Source organism: Nycticebus coucang, chromosome 24 (genome assembly GCF_027406575.1).
Source record: "Nycticebus coucang isolate mNycCou1 chromosome 24, mNycCou1.pri, whole genome shotgun sequence".
Classification (NCBI taxonomy): Eukaryota; Metazoa; Chordata; class Mammalia; order Primates; family Lorisidae; genus Nycticebus; species Nycticebus coucang.
In genome coordinates this window covers 31,545,734-31,564,662 of record NC_069803.1, presented here as the reverse complement: position 1 = coordinate 31,564,662, position 18,929 = coordinate 31,545,734, and the positions used below count along the sequence as shown (strand labels likewise).

At 43.8% G+C, this 18,929-nt stretch overlaps 1 protein-coding gene across 2 annotated transcripts in view; it reads right to left on the bottom strand.

The window, feature by feature from the left end:
• The window catches only part of ZMAT4 (zinc finger matrin-type 4), a 344,755-nt gene that overhangs the window by 149,777 nt on the left and 176,049 nt on the right, over positions 1-18,929 (bottom strand). For both annotated transcript variants that reach the window (XM_053578481.1, XM_053578482.1), the window contains exon 4: positions 6,574-6,730. In XM_053578481.1, the coding sequence (XP_053434456.1) occupies positions 6,574-6,730 (157 nt within the window). The remainder of the gene's footprint in view (positions 1-6,573; positions 6,731-18,929) is intronic.

The following is an 18,929-nucleotide window of genomic DNA, read 5'->3' as shown; positions in this document are numbered from 1 at the left end:
AGAACTAGCACGGCTCAGCTCCGTGCACACGGCAGATGCCACACTGAGCACTTTGCAGACACCAGCAGCTCGCACGGTTGTCACGGCAGCACTGACTATGGCAGCAACATTGTACTCACTGCACAGAGGAAGAACAAGAAGCTCAGGAAAGTTATGTCCTCGGCTTTGATATGTCTGCTTTGACTACAAAGATGTGGAAACAACCCAAGTGCCCATTTAATACATGAGTAGATTAATAAAATGCGATACATGTCTACCATGGAGCAGACTCAGCTGTTAAAAATGGTGATCTAGCATCTTCTCTAACAACCTGCATGGAACTGGAGGCCATTCTTCTAATTGAAGGTTTTCAAGAATGGAGAAACGCACACGGCACATGCTCAGTACTGACCTGGAACTGGTCAGCCAACATCAAGAGCCACAAATGGAAGCAACATGCAAAGGAGATCACGTGGGTGGGGAGAGGCGGGCAAGTTCCCGCCTCAGGGGTGCGACGCACACATTCATCTGGGTGAAAGGCACCCTTATAACTTTGACTTAAAACATACAAAAGCAAATTATGGACAAAATATGTGTGCTCCCTAATATTCTAAAATTAAATAATAAATTGCTAATTATTTCTTTTTAAGAAAGAACGCTCCGGTATACTCTCTGTGATTTCCAGTAGCCAGGAGAGACTTCAGAGACTCGCTGGGGCCTGCACTGGAAATATTTGTACCCACAGCAGCAGGGGGGAAGTCCACTTGGGCACAGACAAGTTCCAGGAAGGCACGGGAGCTGGGCGGTTGGGGAGACCTGGCTGAACACAGTGCTGAGAATGTATGTTGAGAAGACGTAGGAATAAAAGTTGGAAATATAAAGGAGCAAGGTTGTGCACACGCCCACAAGCTGGAAGATGGACGTGTTTGACATCATAAGAAACAGTCACTAGCCCAGTGTGTTTCAACATTTTTAATCTCATAGCACAAACCTGTAGTTAAACTTCTGATGTACATTTAAATTATGTTGATTAAAAAAAATGTACTTACTGTGCTTTAAACTTGTTTCAAAAATAATTTAACTAATGGCCTTTAAAACATCGGTGCCACAGCTAGGGTCCTTCAGGCAGACCAGCGTGCTGCAGCACCCCAGCCGAAAATCCCTGCACTCGTTTGCAATGCAGGTGACAGACTCATTGAGGAATGAGACTTTGACGCAAAGATATACTTCCTGTCCCTCAGGCAAGCTCCAGGCAACAGTGATGCCAGTGTCCCCTGCATTGCGTGCAAGGACCCAGAAGGTGAAGCAGGAGGGATGCACGGAGTGGGAGAGCCCTGTCCAGCCCGGACATCACTTAGGCCAACGTATCTGTTTCAACTATGACCATAAAAAACTGCCAAATTGCTTAAAACGATGTAATTTATAATCTTACCATTCTGGAGGTCAGAGATCGGCTAAAATCACGTGCTGGCCAGGCTCCACCCCTTGGCAGCCTTAGAGGATACTCGAGGCCTTTCTACTGCTGGATGCTGTACACATCATCTCCCTGTGCACCAGCTCTGCTGCCTTCCTGACTGGGATGAACCCACTGGGATAATCCAAGATCATCTCCCCACTAAAGCCTGGCGGGTTAGCAATCTTCACACCGTCTGCAACGCTGACCCCCCTCTCCATGGGACACATATTCCCAGGGCCCACAACCTGTGATCTTAGCCATGGGGCTCATCAGAGGCAGGACTGCTGACCTCGCTGAGGCAGTGGCTTGGGAAGAAAGTGCCCAAGATCATCTTGGGGTACCAGGGAGGCTCCAGTACACAGGAGCCCAGAGTGAAGCTATCACTCAGCGCTAGCTTTGAGGATGTCGCAGGCCCATTTGGTTGCCCTCCCTCTCTAGTTGCAAGCAGACATCTTTACCACACACACAGCTCCCTGCCAATCTTGGCCTTAGGGAAGCAGGACTGGAGGCTTCGGCCTGAGGTTTAGGAGGGGCCTACAGTTTCTATTCTGATGAGGGCTGGCTCCGTATTCCTAAGACCCTGAGCCTCTTCTGGGCCCTCATCCTGCTGTCTGGTTCCCTATCCTATCTTGACTTCCCATCCTGGAAACTATTTATTTCTTCTACCTGCCAGTGTAGGGTCTTGCCCTAGGCTTGGTGGTCGGTCTTGTCCTGCTGAGTGGCCTCCTGAATGCCCAGAGCCTGCCCACCCCCGGGTTCCCTGGCCATCCCTCCCCAAGTTCACAGTGTTCTCCTTGAGCCCACTAGCCTCACGGGGCAGAACTCACCCCAGAAAGCCTTGTCTCCTAAGGGACACAACACAACGTCCCCTTGAGTTAGAGCCAAGGAGGCATTCAAACAACCCCCAAGATGCTGATCAAGACATCAGAGGGGCAAGAGAGGCAAGAAAGCTGGCCACTCCCAGATCAGCTTTGCCACCAAATGCTCACCTGTGCCTGACCCTGCACGCACTTGTTGAAGCACTTTGAAGCCTACGACCGGCCCTGTGTAAGAGTCAGAATGACAGATGCGCCTAGTCTTGAAATGAAATGACAGATGAGAACGCGGAGGTGAGGAGAACAGAGCACCTGCCCAAGGCCACACACCTGGTTAGGGCAGGACTGGGCTGGACTCACAGCTGTGTTCCTGCCTCATTATACTGACAACTCCAGGCTGCAGCTAACATCTGGCCAAGAATCTCAGAGGGACTTTACCATCAACCCGAGGTTGGAACCCTGCCTGCCAAGTGGTCAGCCAGCCTCTACTTCAACGGCTCACATGGTCACTCTGTTTCTAAAGTATCTCTAATATTAATAACACCTCAGAGGGAGCTCAGCTATAACCCCCAATTTTGTACCTGCCTACCGGTTATATCTGTTACATCCAGGCACACACGCACATGTCTGCAGGCACATGTGTGCACACGCATGATTCTCTCTTCTTCCTATGAAAGCCTTCCAAAGATTTGCCCCAGCATGGTCTCTCTTTTGCACCAAGCAAGCCCTGCTTCCTTTACTTTTCTGCCTTTGAGAGGGTTTCCACGGCCTTCGCTGTTCTGGCCTCAGGCCCCCGAGTGTCCTCCACATCCTTTCCAGCATGTGGCTTCTTGGACTCCTGCATGAAGACAGTGGCCCTGACTCGCTTCCCACCTGGCAAGATCTCCACCCTGAGGTCTGAGACCCGCTGTGTCGGTCCCTTCTCATGCTTTGTTCTCTCAGCAAGTTCTAGAAAACTATGAGCTAGAACACAGATCCTGAACACACTTGAGCGAGACTGAGCTGGCTTCTGAGCATCACAGCGATTCCAGCATACTTGCTGGAGAAGGCGACGCAAATCGTACCTAGTTCTGCAGGACACCCGGGTGATACTTGATTAAAGCGCAGCTCCAAGAGGAGGAAAGGGAGTGATTCGCAGATGCCGACTGCTCTCCCTCATCAGGCAGAGAGCTGGAGAAGCAGTGAATTGTGCTTCAATTATTTCTACCCCCAAATCACTGTAGTTCAAGTGCCAGCCACTCACGGAGAGGCAGCTGAAGCAGCACACTTGAGCAGGGGAATGGCTGCCCTCTCGCATCTCCATCTAGCTGGTCGGGATTTCTGTGCTTCTTCACTTCTTTGGTTTTCATTGCAGAAGTAATTTTAGGCAACTTGGCTGATTAGGCAGAGCAGTGGCTGGATGTGCCCGGGCAGCCCTGCAAGGTGACGTCCTGCTGGGAACACTCTGCAGGGCTGGGCTGCAGACAGTGGGAAAGGCGGCAGCCCACACCTGTCCCAGGAGCTACATTTGGGAGCTCGGGCAGCACGTGCCTTGGGTCCTCTCCCCAATGCCTCTGCCCTTTGCCCTGTACTTGCAGTGACTGAATGTGTGCCTGCGAGCCCTAAGTCTAGAAGGCAGGTTCCTGGTTTCTTCTCCAGGATTGGCTCTCAGCCTGGTCCCTTGTCTTCAATGGTGGGTCCTGCCATGGTCCTCGGAGCTTCATTTCCCTGGAACCCAGAACTGCAGCAGAGCCCTGCTGCCACCTCCAAAGCTTCCCGACACCAGTGGCCGGCTGGATCACTCCGTGTTCCCTGTGCCCACACCCTCTGTGGCTGGTACCCTCCTCCTATCAGGCCTTTAAACCCCTCACCCGGGCTACAGCTCCCAATGCCTGACTCTGCTTGCACTGGAACCTGATAACCCCCCGCCAGGAGCTTTTACCTCTAGCAAGGTGCTTTCCCAGCAGCATCTGGGTGACACCAACCCATAGCCTCCCAGGCCCTGTGATTCTACCTGGTATTGCCACTTCCCAAGACTCTTTTTGCTCAAAGCAGCATCATAAGGGGATGGATACAGGGACAAGCTGCAGGAGGGGTGTGTTGGGGAGACAGGGGGTGGTGGCACAGGCTGTCGGGCTCCTTCCTCCACTGTATCCCCCATCCCTTCTTACTAAGGAGCGACCTGGTTTCTGCAACTCTGGGGGCTGGGCCGGCCCCACAGACAGTGGAGACTAAGCCGTTGGCAGGGACTTCACATCTCAGTGCCTTGACTTTGCCTTTGGATTATACTGATGACAACTAGCAAATCACCTCCAAGTTCTGTTTCCCATGTCTGAGGAGATTTCAACCCAGAAAAAGAATCTGATGCCTGGTTGTCCTGAGGCTGCATTTAAATTCACAAAGAACTATTTCTGCCATGGGGTGAATTTTTTACAGAGGTAATAACTCACCCATTTACTAATCAACATGATAAAGAAAGAAGCAGATTCTCCTCTTCCTTCACCACTTCCAAAATCTAATTTAACAGGAATATTCCACTCAGGCAGAGAGAACAAACAGCCTAGTTACTCATTCGTGGAAAATAGGTAAAAATTTTCCAGTGACTGTTTCTCGGGGTTGTCTATTTTAAGAGATGTGATGGGGAGCAGGTTACAAGGTGAAATCCAGTCTTTGAGAGTCAGGAGTTTCCAGAGACTTCAGAGCAGTGCTTACGCACAGTGTGCCTGCTGATGCACGGAGCTGCTCTCCAGCTTCCCTGTGCTTTGCAAACCCATCCGATGCCTGAATGTCATAGCCACCTCTACAAAGACAATGTTCTTTAATTCACCTGAGTTGAAAAATACAATGAAAAGATTCCTTGCTGTTCTCTATGCAAAAGAGGACATTTTTCTTAAGAAAAATGCTAGTGAAAATAAAAGTCAAGCATTGTTTTAGACTCTTGCTAATTTCCAAAATATCATTTAAAAAATAATTACACCCACAATTTATGCATGATTCATTAGACAGCAAGATAAAATGTACTGGTAAATTTAATTGCATGGAATGAGTAGGCACTGTGAAATACACCCACCCTCCAACTTCTCAGGATTATAACCTTTCTGGCAACATCTCCACCACAACATAAATCTTGTCCAAAGAGTCTATCTTGATTAAACGGTAAGAGTATTTTAGTTCCATGGTTTGAAAGACCTCTGAGGAATTTACTTTAGTTAAGTGATTAGAAGGTCAAATAATCTGTTATCCATATTTAAGCTTTTACTTCTGAAAATTAATAGGCTTGAATCACAGGATCCCCTGCAAAGATGATAGGAATGACAGCTCAGAAAAAAACCCTGCAGTTGTCTGCACATTAGGGAGGTTTCCAGACTGCCATTTTCCCCTCTGTATTCTTCTCCCCAGGTAAGAACAGGAGGACAATGTGGGCAGGGTCTCTCCACTCCACACTGCCCCTTCCCCACACTGACTACTCACAGAAGCCGGAGAACAGGAGAGACAGAACATCTTGCAAAACATCCCAGATCAGACAATGAAGTTCTCTAACTCATCCCAGAAGAAGTTACATACCTCACTGCTGAATATCACCATGGTCACCAGATGGCCTAGGGGAATACTTTGAAGGTGACCATGGTGATTAATAGTCAGCAGTAAGGTATGAGGCACTTTTCCTAGGATGAGTTAGAGAACTTAAATTGTAAGACCTCCAGCAATGACAGCTCAGAGGGCCATGGCAGAAAAAGTGTTCCAAATTTGTTTGAAGGGTGGATTAGGTGCTGGCGTCAGTGCACAGCTTCCCAAGGGGAGGACTTGGAAGGTGGTTGCAGTGATTTCAGCAATGAGGTGTGCAGCACTTTTTCTAGGATGAGTTTCCAAACTTAGTTGTCCAATCTTGTGTAACAGACACAACAGGCAACATCCTGCAAGATGCAATGGAATCTTGCATTTTTTTTCAAAGGGAGGACGTCGAGGTGAAAGGGGATGTTTGAATTACCCTATTTTTCACCTGCTGATGCATGATATAGGCCAAAGTGTGTCATTTTTAAAAATTAGGAACACGTTCAACAACATCTTGCAGGATGTTAACAGCAGCTAGCGCTGGATGTAAGCTGCTAAGTCAGTAATCGGGAGAGACCAGGCTTGCAGCACAAGCAGCCGAGATTGTACGTCATGCTCTTGGGACAGCAAGGCCTGCTGGGGCCCCAACTCTCCCCCAGGTTCTCAGTGACTCTGGGTCAGGCACAGGGCCTGTGGGGGGGACCTGGTCCTGCAAAGATGGAGCCTGGCACACGTGCCCAGCACAGCTCACAGTTTTCAAGGTCCCCCACGATGGGGGTCCTACACACACACCTGTGGTCTTTAGGGGCGTCTTGTCCCCCAGCAGCAGCTTTAACCTTTTGGCGTGGATCTTGCCTTGGTAGTGTGAGTCGGCCACCACCGCGGAGGTGAAGGACATGTTGCAGAGCGTGCAGCACTTGTTCTTGTCCACCATGTCGGCGTCGCCCCCCTGTGTGGGGACAGAGAGACAGTGTGAGAGGCGCACCCGGCCCAGACTTCCTTCTCCCATTTCGTTCTTTTGCAAAGGAAGACACATCACGGACCAACCAGCTCACTGAAAAACCCACTTTCTGTTCTGCCATCTCTTTGTATCATCAGGAGAACCATCAGCAGAACCAATCCAGGCACTGACTTGGAGATACATTCATTGAGTGTCTGCGCTTGCTGGTTCCTGGGAACACAGGACAAATTCGCAGATACGAGTTTCCCTGAAGGAAAACGGGTCCCCAATTAGGCAGGAGCACATTGTGTTGGACGCCGTGAGGAAAAGACAATCTCAAATTGCACCCATATGCTCATTAAAGTAAGGAAAAATATCATAGTTCAGATGCCTGAATTATTTAGCAGAAATCATCATTTGGTTATTGTATTAAGACAATTATATTCTATCATTTACTAAGTTTCACATGTACCCTTGTAAGATGCACCGCAGGTGTAATCCCACCAATCACCCTCCCTCTGCCCACCTTCCCCACTCCCTCCCCTCCCTTTGCCCCTTTCCCCATATTCTTAGGTTATAACTGGGTTATAGCTTTCATATGAAAGCCATAAATTAGTTTCATAGTAGGGCTGAGTACATTGGATACTTTTTCTTCCATTCTTGAGATACTTTACTAAGAAGAATATGTTTCAGCTCCATCCATGTAAACATGAAAAGAGGTAAAGTCTCCATCTTTTTTAAGGCTGCATAATATTCCATGGTGTACATATACCACAATTTATTAATCCATTCATGGATCGATGGATGGACTTGAACTTTTTCCATGAAAATGCCAGGAAGGCTATGTCAACCAGTGTGATGAAAATGTGTCAAACTGTTTATAAAACCAGTGTATGGTGCCTCATGATCACATTAATGTACACAGCTATGATTTAATATTAATAAAAAAAATCATCATTTGGCATTCAGCTCTGCTTTTGACCAATCTCAGCCTCACAGGGATCCATGGCTGTGCTGTTTAAGATTCTTTTCTTTAAGAGTTCTTGAAGGAATCAAGCATTCCCCATAATTAACTCTAGTATGTATCATACAACTCTGATGTCCATGCTGTCTGAACTGAGAGAATTTGTGTAATTTGCCTTTTCTTCAGGAAAGGTGATTCATTAAATGCTGCACAGAATGTTTAAATCCTGCTGTACTTTTATTCCTTTGTAAGACTTAATGAAAATGAATCATGATTCAGGAAAACTAAGCCCTTGGTCAGACCACGTGAGCTGCTGTTGTGCACACAGGTCATCAGTTACCCGCACTTAGGCAGGGAGATTAATCCAGTGGCTTTGGTTTCCCTCCTGCTTAGTTAGAAATTGAGGGTAAAGTGGACTCTTAGATAAGGAGTTAATCTATTCCTTAATGGGGCAGAAATAAAAAAAAAACATCTCTTTGTTAAAGAGCAACCTGGGATGAGGCTACTGCCCTGGAATCCTCCTCTTTCTCGTTCCCAGTGGAGCTCTTAAAACTGCACAGGGCAGAGGAGAAGGGTGCTGACGGGATGGAGGAAGGGAATTCTATATTTTTCCTGTCTAACAGTGAGATGTCTGGACTGCTGGAGAGAATGCTTCCTTGCAAGTTACTGGGTAGTTAGAACTCCTTTCTCCTTACGGCTTTAGTCAGTAATATCTCTGACAATTAGCATTTTTCCCTTAGGAAGCAGGAGTGTGTGTGTGTGTGTGTGTGTGTGTATGTGTGAATGTGAATGTGAATGTGTACGTGTGTGTATGTGAATGTGTGTGAGTGTGAGTGTGTGTGTGTGTGGTTTCCCTGGCCGGCCTATAGTTCAGGGGTGATGGCACAGGAGAGACAGGGCAAAGGGTCAGGGAGAGGAAATGAATTCTAGGCAGAGACCGTGGGGAATCTGGCAGGTGCTAGGCCTGTGCTCACGCGGAATCCACACCCTTGCTGAAGCCCAGAGTGCTTTCAACTTTCCTCTCAGAAATAAAAAGGTGTGAGCCGTTTTACACCTTAGCATGGAGTGCTGTGGAGACACATCCATGCTGGGGAGATGCCCAGGAGTCCCAGGGAAGAGCAAGTCAGGAAGGCACTGAGGGGTTGGAGCCCACTAGTTGAGGAGTAGACAGCTCAGGGGAAAAGAGCCAAACTGTTGCTTTTATACTGTGTTGTTAGAGGAGATTTATCAGTCTTTTTTTTTTAAATAAGGAAGATTGTCAAAATGAAACTGGATGTTCAAATTACCCTATTTTTTTTTTACCTACTTATGCATGATATAGGTTGAAGCACATCATTTTAAAAAATTAGGAACAAGTTCATAAGCCAGAGCTTAACCCACAACCCACACCTCGTTAGAATCTGTGCATCTTTTCTGCAGCTCCAGGGAACAATCCAGCCACGCCCGGCCTTCCTCCCTGAAGTTCTACCAAGCAAACATTTCTAAGGAAAGGCTAGAAGCCCAGATACAAGAGCTGGCATCACATACAAAGTGACAGACAACTATTTTCCAGGACAAAGAAATTGCCCCTTACCCTGGATTATGATTAATGGATTTATGTGATTCATTCATCCAATACATTTTTTTGAAAATTTCAGAATATTACAGGGGTGCAAACATTTTAGTTATGTGAATCGCTCTTGTGCAGTGTGAGTCAAAGTCAGAAGTGTGCCCATCACCCAGATAGCCGGCATCACATCATTAGTGTGAATTCACCCGTCCTCTGCACACTCCTCCCACCTGCTCGGTTTCCCTTGGTTAATAATCCGGTTAGACGCTATGCTACATGTATATGACTTCACTCTCCATTTTCAAGAGTGTTGGTGCTGGTAGAATTGGAGGCATAAAAAGAAAATAATGTTATAATCAAGGAACTAGAATCCTATGTTGGACCCACACTATCAAAACTGTAAGGTAAAACAAAAAAAAAAAAAAAATGTAAATTTGGCCTGTTGGTATAGAATTTCATTTTCAAACTTTCTCATGTCTAGAATGCTCTTCCTTATCACTTTTGTTTAAACCAAATCAGAATCTTTCGTCATAGCTTAATCATCACTTCCTTGAGGTGAAGCTTCTGACCCCTCTATTATCTTGTAGAAGTGACAATCAGACTCTGGGTCCTTGGGGAGTCCTGGACACTAAATTAATGCATTTAATTCCTTTCCCATTTGTTCCCATCATTATCCACAAAAATCCTACAGGGTCCAAGAAATCGGCACGTGCACAGTGCTGGGCGGACCTTCCCATGTTTATGGAATGAACGGGGCATAGGATTAGTATGTGGCGTTAATAACGCTCACAACACAGAAGTGAAAGCAGGAGATGGGTGACACCAGTAAGTCTCACTGCAAGCCAAGACCTTTCAGATGAGAGGAATATGCCAGGTGAAGACCCAGAGGTGTCAGCAATTTATAAACTAACTAGAGGGTTCAAATAAGGGAATACGTTAGTTTCATGATAGTAGTTTTCATATTTATTCCCACGTTTTTTCTCTCCTGGACAATCTCATTCACGTCATGATATAGAAGAATAGAAAAATGAAAGAAGAAAAAAACCATGACACAATAGGATATCCTGGGATTTAGTTATGCCACGGTTGTAGAAGAAGGACACAGAAAGTTCAGGTACCAGACAGCAAGGGTCTGTGATGCCCTGACAAGTGAGGTGACCTTTCAGGCCAGCAGGACACACTGTGTGGGATAGTTTACTCAAGGTGCCTATATAATTCATATAATACATTGAAAATACCACCAACTCTGACTATTAAAATGACCCCGATGGAGACACAACTTCCCAGAAATTTAAGTATATTCTTAGCTCCCAAATTAATGGCTCCCTGCCCCTAACTATAGACCATACCATCTGATACAGTTTGAATTTGTCCCCTGAAGTTCATGTGTTGGACACAATCCCCAGGGCAACAGAGGTGAGAACTTTAATGGTGATTTAGTCACCTCTGTGACCTATAATTAATGTTATATCAAGAGCAGGATTGTTATAAAACCAAGTGCAGCCCTCTCTTGGGCTCTCCCCATTTGATGCCTGCCTTCTGTATGTTATGACGAGGCCCATCAGTCTTGCACTTCCCAGCCTCCAGAACTGTGAGCCAAGTAAATTTTGGTTCACTGCCAATTACTGTCTGGTATTCTGTTACAGCAGCGCAAAATAGACAAGGATGTCATTCTCAGCTCACTGCATCCACAGCACAGCTGATATACGTCCCAGAGTAAAACGCCATAAAGTTTGATGAACTGACTTCACTGAATATATTTAAAGTTTCTGCCTTAAAGAACTGAGAAAAGCCCCCCAGTTATCAAATAAATGAAGGGGAACCTAAGATTATCCTAAAATATGGACTTCACACTGGAGGCAAAAATTCAGTCAGATGTTTTAAATGTGATGTCCACACAGCTGAAAGAAAGAAGCAAAGTCTGTGGAGTCCTGAGGCCACCTGGTCAAAGCATTTTGCAACGTTACAGTTTTCAGGAGAATTCGGTCATGGTATAAAACCCTGCTGACTCTGGCTAGAAATCAAAATTTTTTACTTAAATTCAGACAATTATCTTCATTTTCTTTTACTTTAGGTGATTGTAAAAAGCCTCAGAGAGAGATGTTCCCTTCCACAGCGTCAGCGCAAGGTGCCCTAAGACACTTCTTAGGGTGAAATGATGCGTCGGACAGGCTTTGCTGGGGCAGGTGGGATGGTGCTGCTGGCCATGCGTTCACTGTTGACCAACAATCCTGAATATCCGGGATTTAAAGGAGAGAATTCGCTGATCTACATGTGAGTCCACACCAGAAAATGCTACCAAAACGTGTCTGGTGAATAATGAAGCTATGGAAAGGATGGAGAAGTGTCTAAATTCGTGAATTCCTGAACTGATGACTCATAATAAAACATATTGGACAAGACGGTCATGAGGCTAAAAAGCCAAAGCATTTACAATCATGTTACTTAGGGTCTAAGCTACTGGGTTATTATACAAAAATATTGCATATGTTTAACTAGTTGTAAAAAACATATTGAATAAGGTGTCTTTAAATTCAAATACACGTGAAAGCAGGTTACATATTGATGAGTTGATGAAAGTATTGTAAGCAGAGTCTCTCCCCAGACCTAATCTTGTACTTTACCCAGGAGCACCAGTCAGTGTCTGCTAACTCAGAGTTGGTGGTGACTTCACGGAACATAACCAATGTGAACAAGAAGTGAAGGTATAGTTCACCTACACCTATAGAAAAATAAAAATATGTCACATAAAAACTTATATGTGAATTTTCATAGCAACATAATTCACAATAGCTCCAAAGTGGAGCCAACTCAGGTGTGTTCATCAGCTGAAGAATGAGTCACTGCGGTACGTCCATTCGATGGCACATGATTAGCACCAGAAAGAATAAGAAAAAAGCACTGATAGAGGCTGCAACACCGCTAGGCCTTGAAAGCACCACAAAACCAACACAGAAGGCCATGTATTATGGAACACAATTTATATAAAACTTCTAAAATAGGAAAATACATGAAGACAGAAAGTAAATGAATGATTGTCTAGGAGCTGGGGGAAGGGGCAGGATGGAGAGGTGACGGGAAATGAGGAGTAACAGGTGATGGGTACAAGGTTTCTAAACTTTATCACAGATGTGACAGTCACACAGCTCTGTGAATACACGTAAAACCCTTGAATTATATACTTCAAATGGGCAAACTATATGACATATGAATTACATCTCAATAAAAGTGTCATAGAAAAAAAGGCCAGGGAGATTCATTTCAGTGACTTCAACCCCCCAACCCCCAACACACACACACACAAATATTGACATTTGAAGCATATGTTTTCTTTTGTAGGCTTTTAGTTGGAGGCCAAACACACTCAGGAAGTGAAGAATATGAAAATTCTTTTATTCATGTGGGCTCCCTGGTAGTATATGGAATCTCTCTGAGCACTGGCTATTCTTGGATTCTCCCCACTGGTGTTCATTTTGGCAAAAAGCACTTTGGGGCTATAATGGGACTCTATGTGCAGCTGCTACTAAGCTTTGCCTGATGGCCACGGCCACCTGACACCATCTGCTAGAGGCAGAAATGACTGCCCCTCTCAGCACACACCCTCCAATGTCCAATAAATGCAACTATTTCCAGAGTTATGCACATTGTTGCTTATGGTCTGGTAATTAGCTTCGGAAAGAGGGAGTAAGCAGAAAAGAATCTCTCCTCTTTTCTCCCACTTTCCGGGGACCGGAAGCCTGACAGTCCTGCTTCCTGATGACAGCAGCACCTGGGCCACCCGTCTCCTGTGCTTCTCTCTCCTGCATCCTGCTGGTCTACCCCACCGAGTCAGGCCGCTCTCTCTTCTCCTGACCTATTCAAATCACATGCAGACGGCAAGGTCTGTTTTCTCCAAGGGTCCTTTCTAGCCTGGTGCTTAACTACCTTGCCATAAATTTAGATTTGTTCCTGTTTTTTAATTGTTTTATTAGCTTTTGAAAAAGTTATCTCTTTAAAAACTGTATTAAAGGCAACAACTTCACAAGAACTTCAGGAATTATCCTCCCCTCATCTCCAGTGCCTGCCACAGATGTGGATTCATAAAAGAGACTTGAGGAACGTAAGCTAAATAGGAGTTGAATGAGAGGCTGGAGGTGGCTGTTCTAATCCATTTCTAACTTGGTCACTGAAGTTCGTTTTCCACCTAAAATAGACTTCCCATTGTGCTTTTATCAACACCGTTGCTTTGTCTCAGGAAAAGTCCAATGGGGCACACAGTCCACACACTGCACTGAGAGGGACAGAGTGGGAGGTGTGTGTCACTGTGTGAGTTTTCCCTGCTCAGAAGGACGTGTCTTGCTGGCTCGGGAGACGGGCTGCACTGTCAGAAGTCTCCTGAGTAGCCACAATGTCTAGTCTGTGGCATGCAAGGAAGCCGGTGTGAAGCCTGTGTTCCTCTGCTAACTAGAGAGATACATGGCTCCTACTTAAACAGAAACCACACACTTGGTGGATGAAAATGCTCAATTTCCATAATGCTCGGGGAAACGGTCGTTTTGACAATAAAGCAAGAGAGAATGAAGATTTCCCCTTGGGAAGGAGGTGGAATTCTCTGTGTGCCTGTGAGATTTGGATAGCTTTAAGCAGATGGTCACAGTAGTTATGAGACCCCCAAAAGGGAGAAATTAGCCAGAGTTCCTGAGAGAGAATAAATACGTCAGTGAGATAAGCCTCACTAACCAAGGGAAGTGGCTGACCAGGAGCAGTGGGTGAACAGATGATGTTCTAGAGAGGGGCTCTGGGGGCACAAGGGACAAGTGGGAAGATCACAGCTCTTATTTCATATTCTAAAATTATATCGTTTGATATTTAAATTTACTTATCATCTGTCTCCTACCACCGTGTGTCCAGGACCCAGACTAGCACCGTCCTACAGAAAGGTTGTACACACCACAAATGAGGCCGTGTTTGCATTTTCTAACAGCCATATTTTTTAATTAAAAAAAAAAAGAAATTAATTTTACAAAAACAATTTTTCAAAGTTTTTACTTTTTAATGGATGGATAAAATTGTACACATTATCATGTCCAGAATGGTGTTTTGAAGGATCTACACATCATGGAATGGTTAATCGAGCTAATTAACATATCACTGCTCACAGGGCCATCATTTCTGTGGTGAGAGCACTTAACATCCACTCCAGAACACAACGTGTCGCCGGCAGCTGTCGTCACCGAGCTGTACAATAGATCTCTTAAACATATTTCTCCTTTGCTTTCAGCATGTGCTTAGCATAAAAAATATTAATGAGGTATTTTATATTCTCTTTCTTATGCTCAGACTTCCGAATCCGGTGTATGCTTTAGGCCTGCAGCACATCTCAGCTCAGACCATTGCCACCTTGGAGGCTACTACATCACACAGTGTGTCTCGAGAACACAGTGAGTAGTCATTAAACATCAGATGAACGTAAGAATGAGTGAACAAATGAGTCAGCGAATAAATAAACAAATTCTCATTTTTACAGATCAGAAAAAGAAAGCTCAGAGACTCGAAATAAATTCCTCAATGTGGCACCCGGTTAGAATGTGGTGGAACTCAAGGCAATGCTCTTTCTATTGTGCTGGGGCTGAGATTCTAGGTCAGTGGCCTCATCCTCAACCCTCAATGGTTCTTTACTACCCCCCATAAAGTTCCTTATCATGGTCTTGAAAGTTGGCCACCATCTAACTCTCAACATACTTTTCAAGTATCGTCCCCAGTGGCGACATAGCAAAGAGAAGGTTCAGATAAAAGCAGGGCAGGGAGAAATACCCAATAAGCTTCAGTAAACAAATCATCACATTTTTAAATACTGCATGAGACACAGTCACTCCCTAAACTTTAAAAAAAAAAAAAAAAAAAAAAAAACAACTCTATTAAGCTTGAAAAGCAATCTTGAATCTCCTTCCAAAAATTCAAGAAACAATGTATAATTAGAAAAGAAACATGGTAAAATAAAATCCTATAGAGAAGCATTATTTCAAAAAAGGAGGAAAAACAAAAAAACAGTGTGCTTATGAACCATGAAAACGCACCAGAAACACATGCTCACAAAAAGATCAAGACAGTAACTTTCCATTTCAAAAGGAAGAACTTTGAGAAAACGATACAAGACATAAAAGAACAAGTATAAATACCAGAAAATTCACAAATCAGGTGGAAGAGCTCCAAAACGAACTAGACCCGAAAAAACACCTCAGTGCAGAAACGAAAACTAAAGTAGAAGAAACTGAGGTGAATACGATGAACAATTCTCCAAGAGAAAGAGAAAATTAAGAAAAACATCTAAAAATATGATAGAACTAAGAAAACGCAAAGAGATTCTACAGCGAGTGGCAAACTGAAGAAAAGACAAGGTACCCAATATGTGAATATTTGATGTCTTAAAGAAGAAAAAACAAAGCAAGAAAACAATGCAAATACTAAAAACTATAAATTGAAAAAACTCTCGTACAATTTTAAAATAAAATATATACAGTTGTCCCTCCATATTCACGGGAGAATGGTTCCAGTACCCCCGGGGTTGTCAGACTCCGCAAATGCTCAACTCCTTCATTTGAAATGGTTTTGTGTTTTCTACAAGTGGATACCTACAAGTATCCACTTACACACTTTAAATCACCTCTGGATTTATTATAATACCTAACACTATGGAAATACCTGTTTTACTGTGTTTTTAAGTTGTATTTTTGTTGTTATTTTTGTTTCTGTTGTTGGCTTTTTTCCAAATATTTTTGATCCTTGATGGGTTGAATTAATGGATGTGGAAGCTGCAGACAGACTATGTGAAAGAGTCTACCTCTGAATGTCAATCCAGAAGAGCCATGCTAAGAATATTCCAGTAAAGATATTGAACTTTATAGAAAAAAATTTTTTAAAATTACTTGAACCTCTAAGAAAATAACATTTATAAGAAAAACAAAATTAGATTGCTATCAGATTTCTCAATTATAATGTGTTGTTTCAAACACAAAGTAGCACAGTTTATATTCTTAAAATAAGAAATGTGTGTAGACTTTTTATACCCAGCAAAGCTGATATTTAAGTATAATGGGCCCAAAATGAATGCAAGATTGGCTCAAGTAACAAAAATGTGGATGACTAGCAAGATAATCCACATAAGAGCCAGCAGTAGTATGATATTTAATTAAGATAAACAGGAATTAACAGGAAAAAAGTAGAGTTTATAATGGCTATACTCTCAGATAACACGGAATAGTGCAACCAAAAATGGGAAGACAGTGCTGCAAAAAGAAATTTATCAGTTAACTATGTTAGTGGTGTAGAATTAATATTGTTATTCACAGGATTCATGTGTAATGTTGGATAAAGTAAATCAGTAATTAGAGGATCTTTTATTTTTGTCATTACCTATATCTTTGTGAACCAAGATACTCAGGGTAAAACAGTATGCAAAGTACAAGAGAGTAAGTTTAAGACCCTACAATTGTGATTTAAGTTGGAAGTGTCATTATGAACTCATGAGGTTATCACGTATCACCCCTTCAGCCACTAAAGTGATCTAAAATAATGGTAATAAACATTCTGGTGCAAATATCTTTGGTATAAAATGATTTTTGGTCATCTTGATATATATCTAGTAGAGACATTAAATCGAAAAAAAAAAAAGATAATGGCAAACTCAATGTTGTATCCATGGCCCTCAGAAACCCTGGCAATCTTGAAATACCATTCCTATGAAAAGCAATGCAGTCTTTTGGGGAAAAATAGCTATTCAGGGTAGCCCTGTAGTATGCAGCCAAACTAGATAACAAGAAAGCTATCAGTGACCTGCTGGAGTCACAACACAAGGACTAGAGGGCACCTGTGAAGAGGCTCCCAGGAGCAGAAGTGAGACTACTGAGCCTCAAAAGGACAGCAGCTGCAACTGATCAGGCCTCATCCGACATGCTTAATCCATGAATTCATAGTCACACTCACTGAAAACAGTTAGTCACCTTTGTAAATAACAGGGAACAGATTCCTTAATTGGAAAAGTTGAAAAATCAAAGGAAAGACTGAAGGAATGTGTCTGCCTTACCTAAAAGAATAGCAGAACAGAGTACCAAATAGTAAGTGAGGAAAACTGCCTGTTTTTACATTATTTCAATTAACAAAAAGAAGAAATGATGGAATAAAACCATTTTCCAACATCCAGCGAATTAATGTATCTTGGCATTGAGCAGCAACAGCCGCCCCATCACGGGGTGCTCAGACTTCACGGTCCAGCTTAAACTGCACTGGTTAGCAACCCAAGGGTCTCCCTCAATCCAACTGCTAAATATTAACAGCCGCCCACATCACAGGGATGCTCAGACTTCACAATCCAGCTTAAACTGTACTGGTTAGCAACCCAAGGGTCTCCCTCAATCTAACTGCTAAATATTAACAGCCGCCCACATCACAGGATGCTCAGACTTCACGGTCCAGCTTAAACTGCACTGGTTAGCAACCCCAGGGTCTCCCTCAATCCAACTGCTAAATATTAATGGAGGTACAGAAAGATGAGATACAGACTGAAAACTAATTTGATAGACCACCTGATGTCAGAATTTAAAGAGAATTTTGACCTGCTTCAAGGCATAAGGAGTTCAATAGAGATAAAATGTAAAACTAGAATAATAATAGGATTTCCCTCAAAAGGTAACAGTGAGATTAAATGAGTTTGTATGTGGAAAGTCCTTGGGATGATGCCCCAGAGAGAGAGCAAGAAATATATTTAAGAGTAAGTTACTGTTTTCATTATAAACCTCCCACGGTTGTGTCTCACTCATACGAGAGAGAACTGTGCAGCAAAGGTAAGATGCCGGGTACGTCTCCATCGCCTTCCTCCCAGACTCAGGGTGGGAGGAACAACTGACCGACCAGGGGTCCTCTGCCGTGCACCTTCCTGAAGCGATGCCAATGCACTGCTGTCACCTCGCTGCACCCACTCTGTGACGTCCATCACTCGTTACAGTCGAGGAAAAGGCAGCTAACGTACTGTATGTTGATGGACATGACTTCCTCCTTCACCAGCAAGAAGACAGGCTTCGAGGGCTGAGGCAGAGGAAGCCCCCAGTAAACCTGGACACCGCAGTTTTCATGGACAGCACTGCCTCCCAATGTTGGAAAGCCAGGCAGCGAAGGTGGGAAAGATGCCATCCTGATGAGCTGGGCTTTGCTGGTTGAAGAACTTCCAGAAACTGGGGACTGCCTCAAAAGCTGTGCACAAAAAGCCACATCTAATAATGGCTCCAAGAATGGGTTCAGAGGAGTAGCCACTGAACACCAGGAGAAGTAATGTCCTCCAAATTATGTTTTCAAGTTTAATCACTGCAGGTTCAAAGAAAACAATTCTGAATTTCTTCTTCAAGAAAAACAATCTGATACTAAATAGCTATGTTAATTCTGAAAGCAAAAAATGAGATGCATTTGCAGCCTTAAATATAAAAATATCATATAAAACCCTAATGATTTTTACAGTGTGGGTCTGCTACAGAAAGTCAGGGGTTAATAAAATAGGAGAGAAACAACCAGAGAATCCATTCACTTTAGTACGTGATGAAGAGAAATGTCAAGTCACAGAGGAAAGGGACATTTCTCAATAAATGGAACTGGAATATTGAAGAACAATTTGGAGGAAATAGTAACACCATAAAATTACTAGAAGAAATACATAAAAATATTCATAT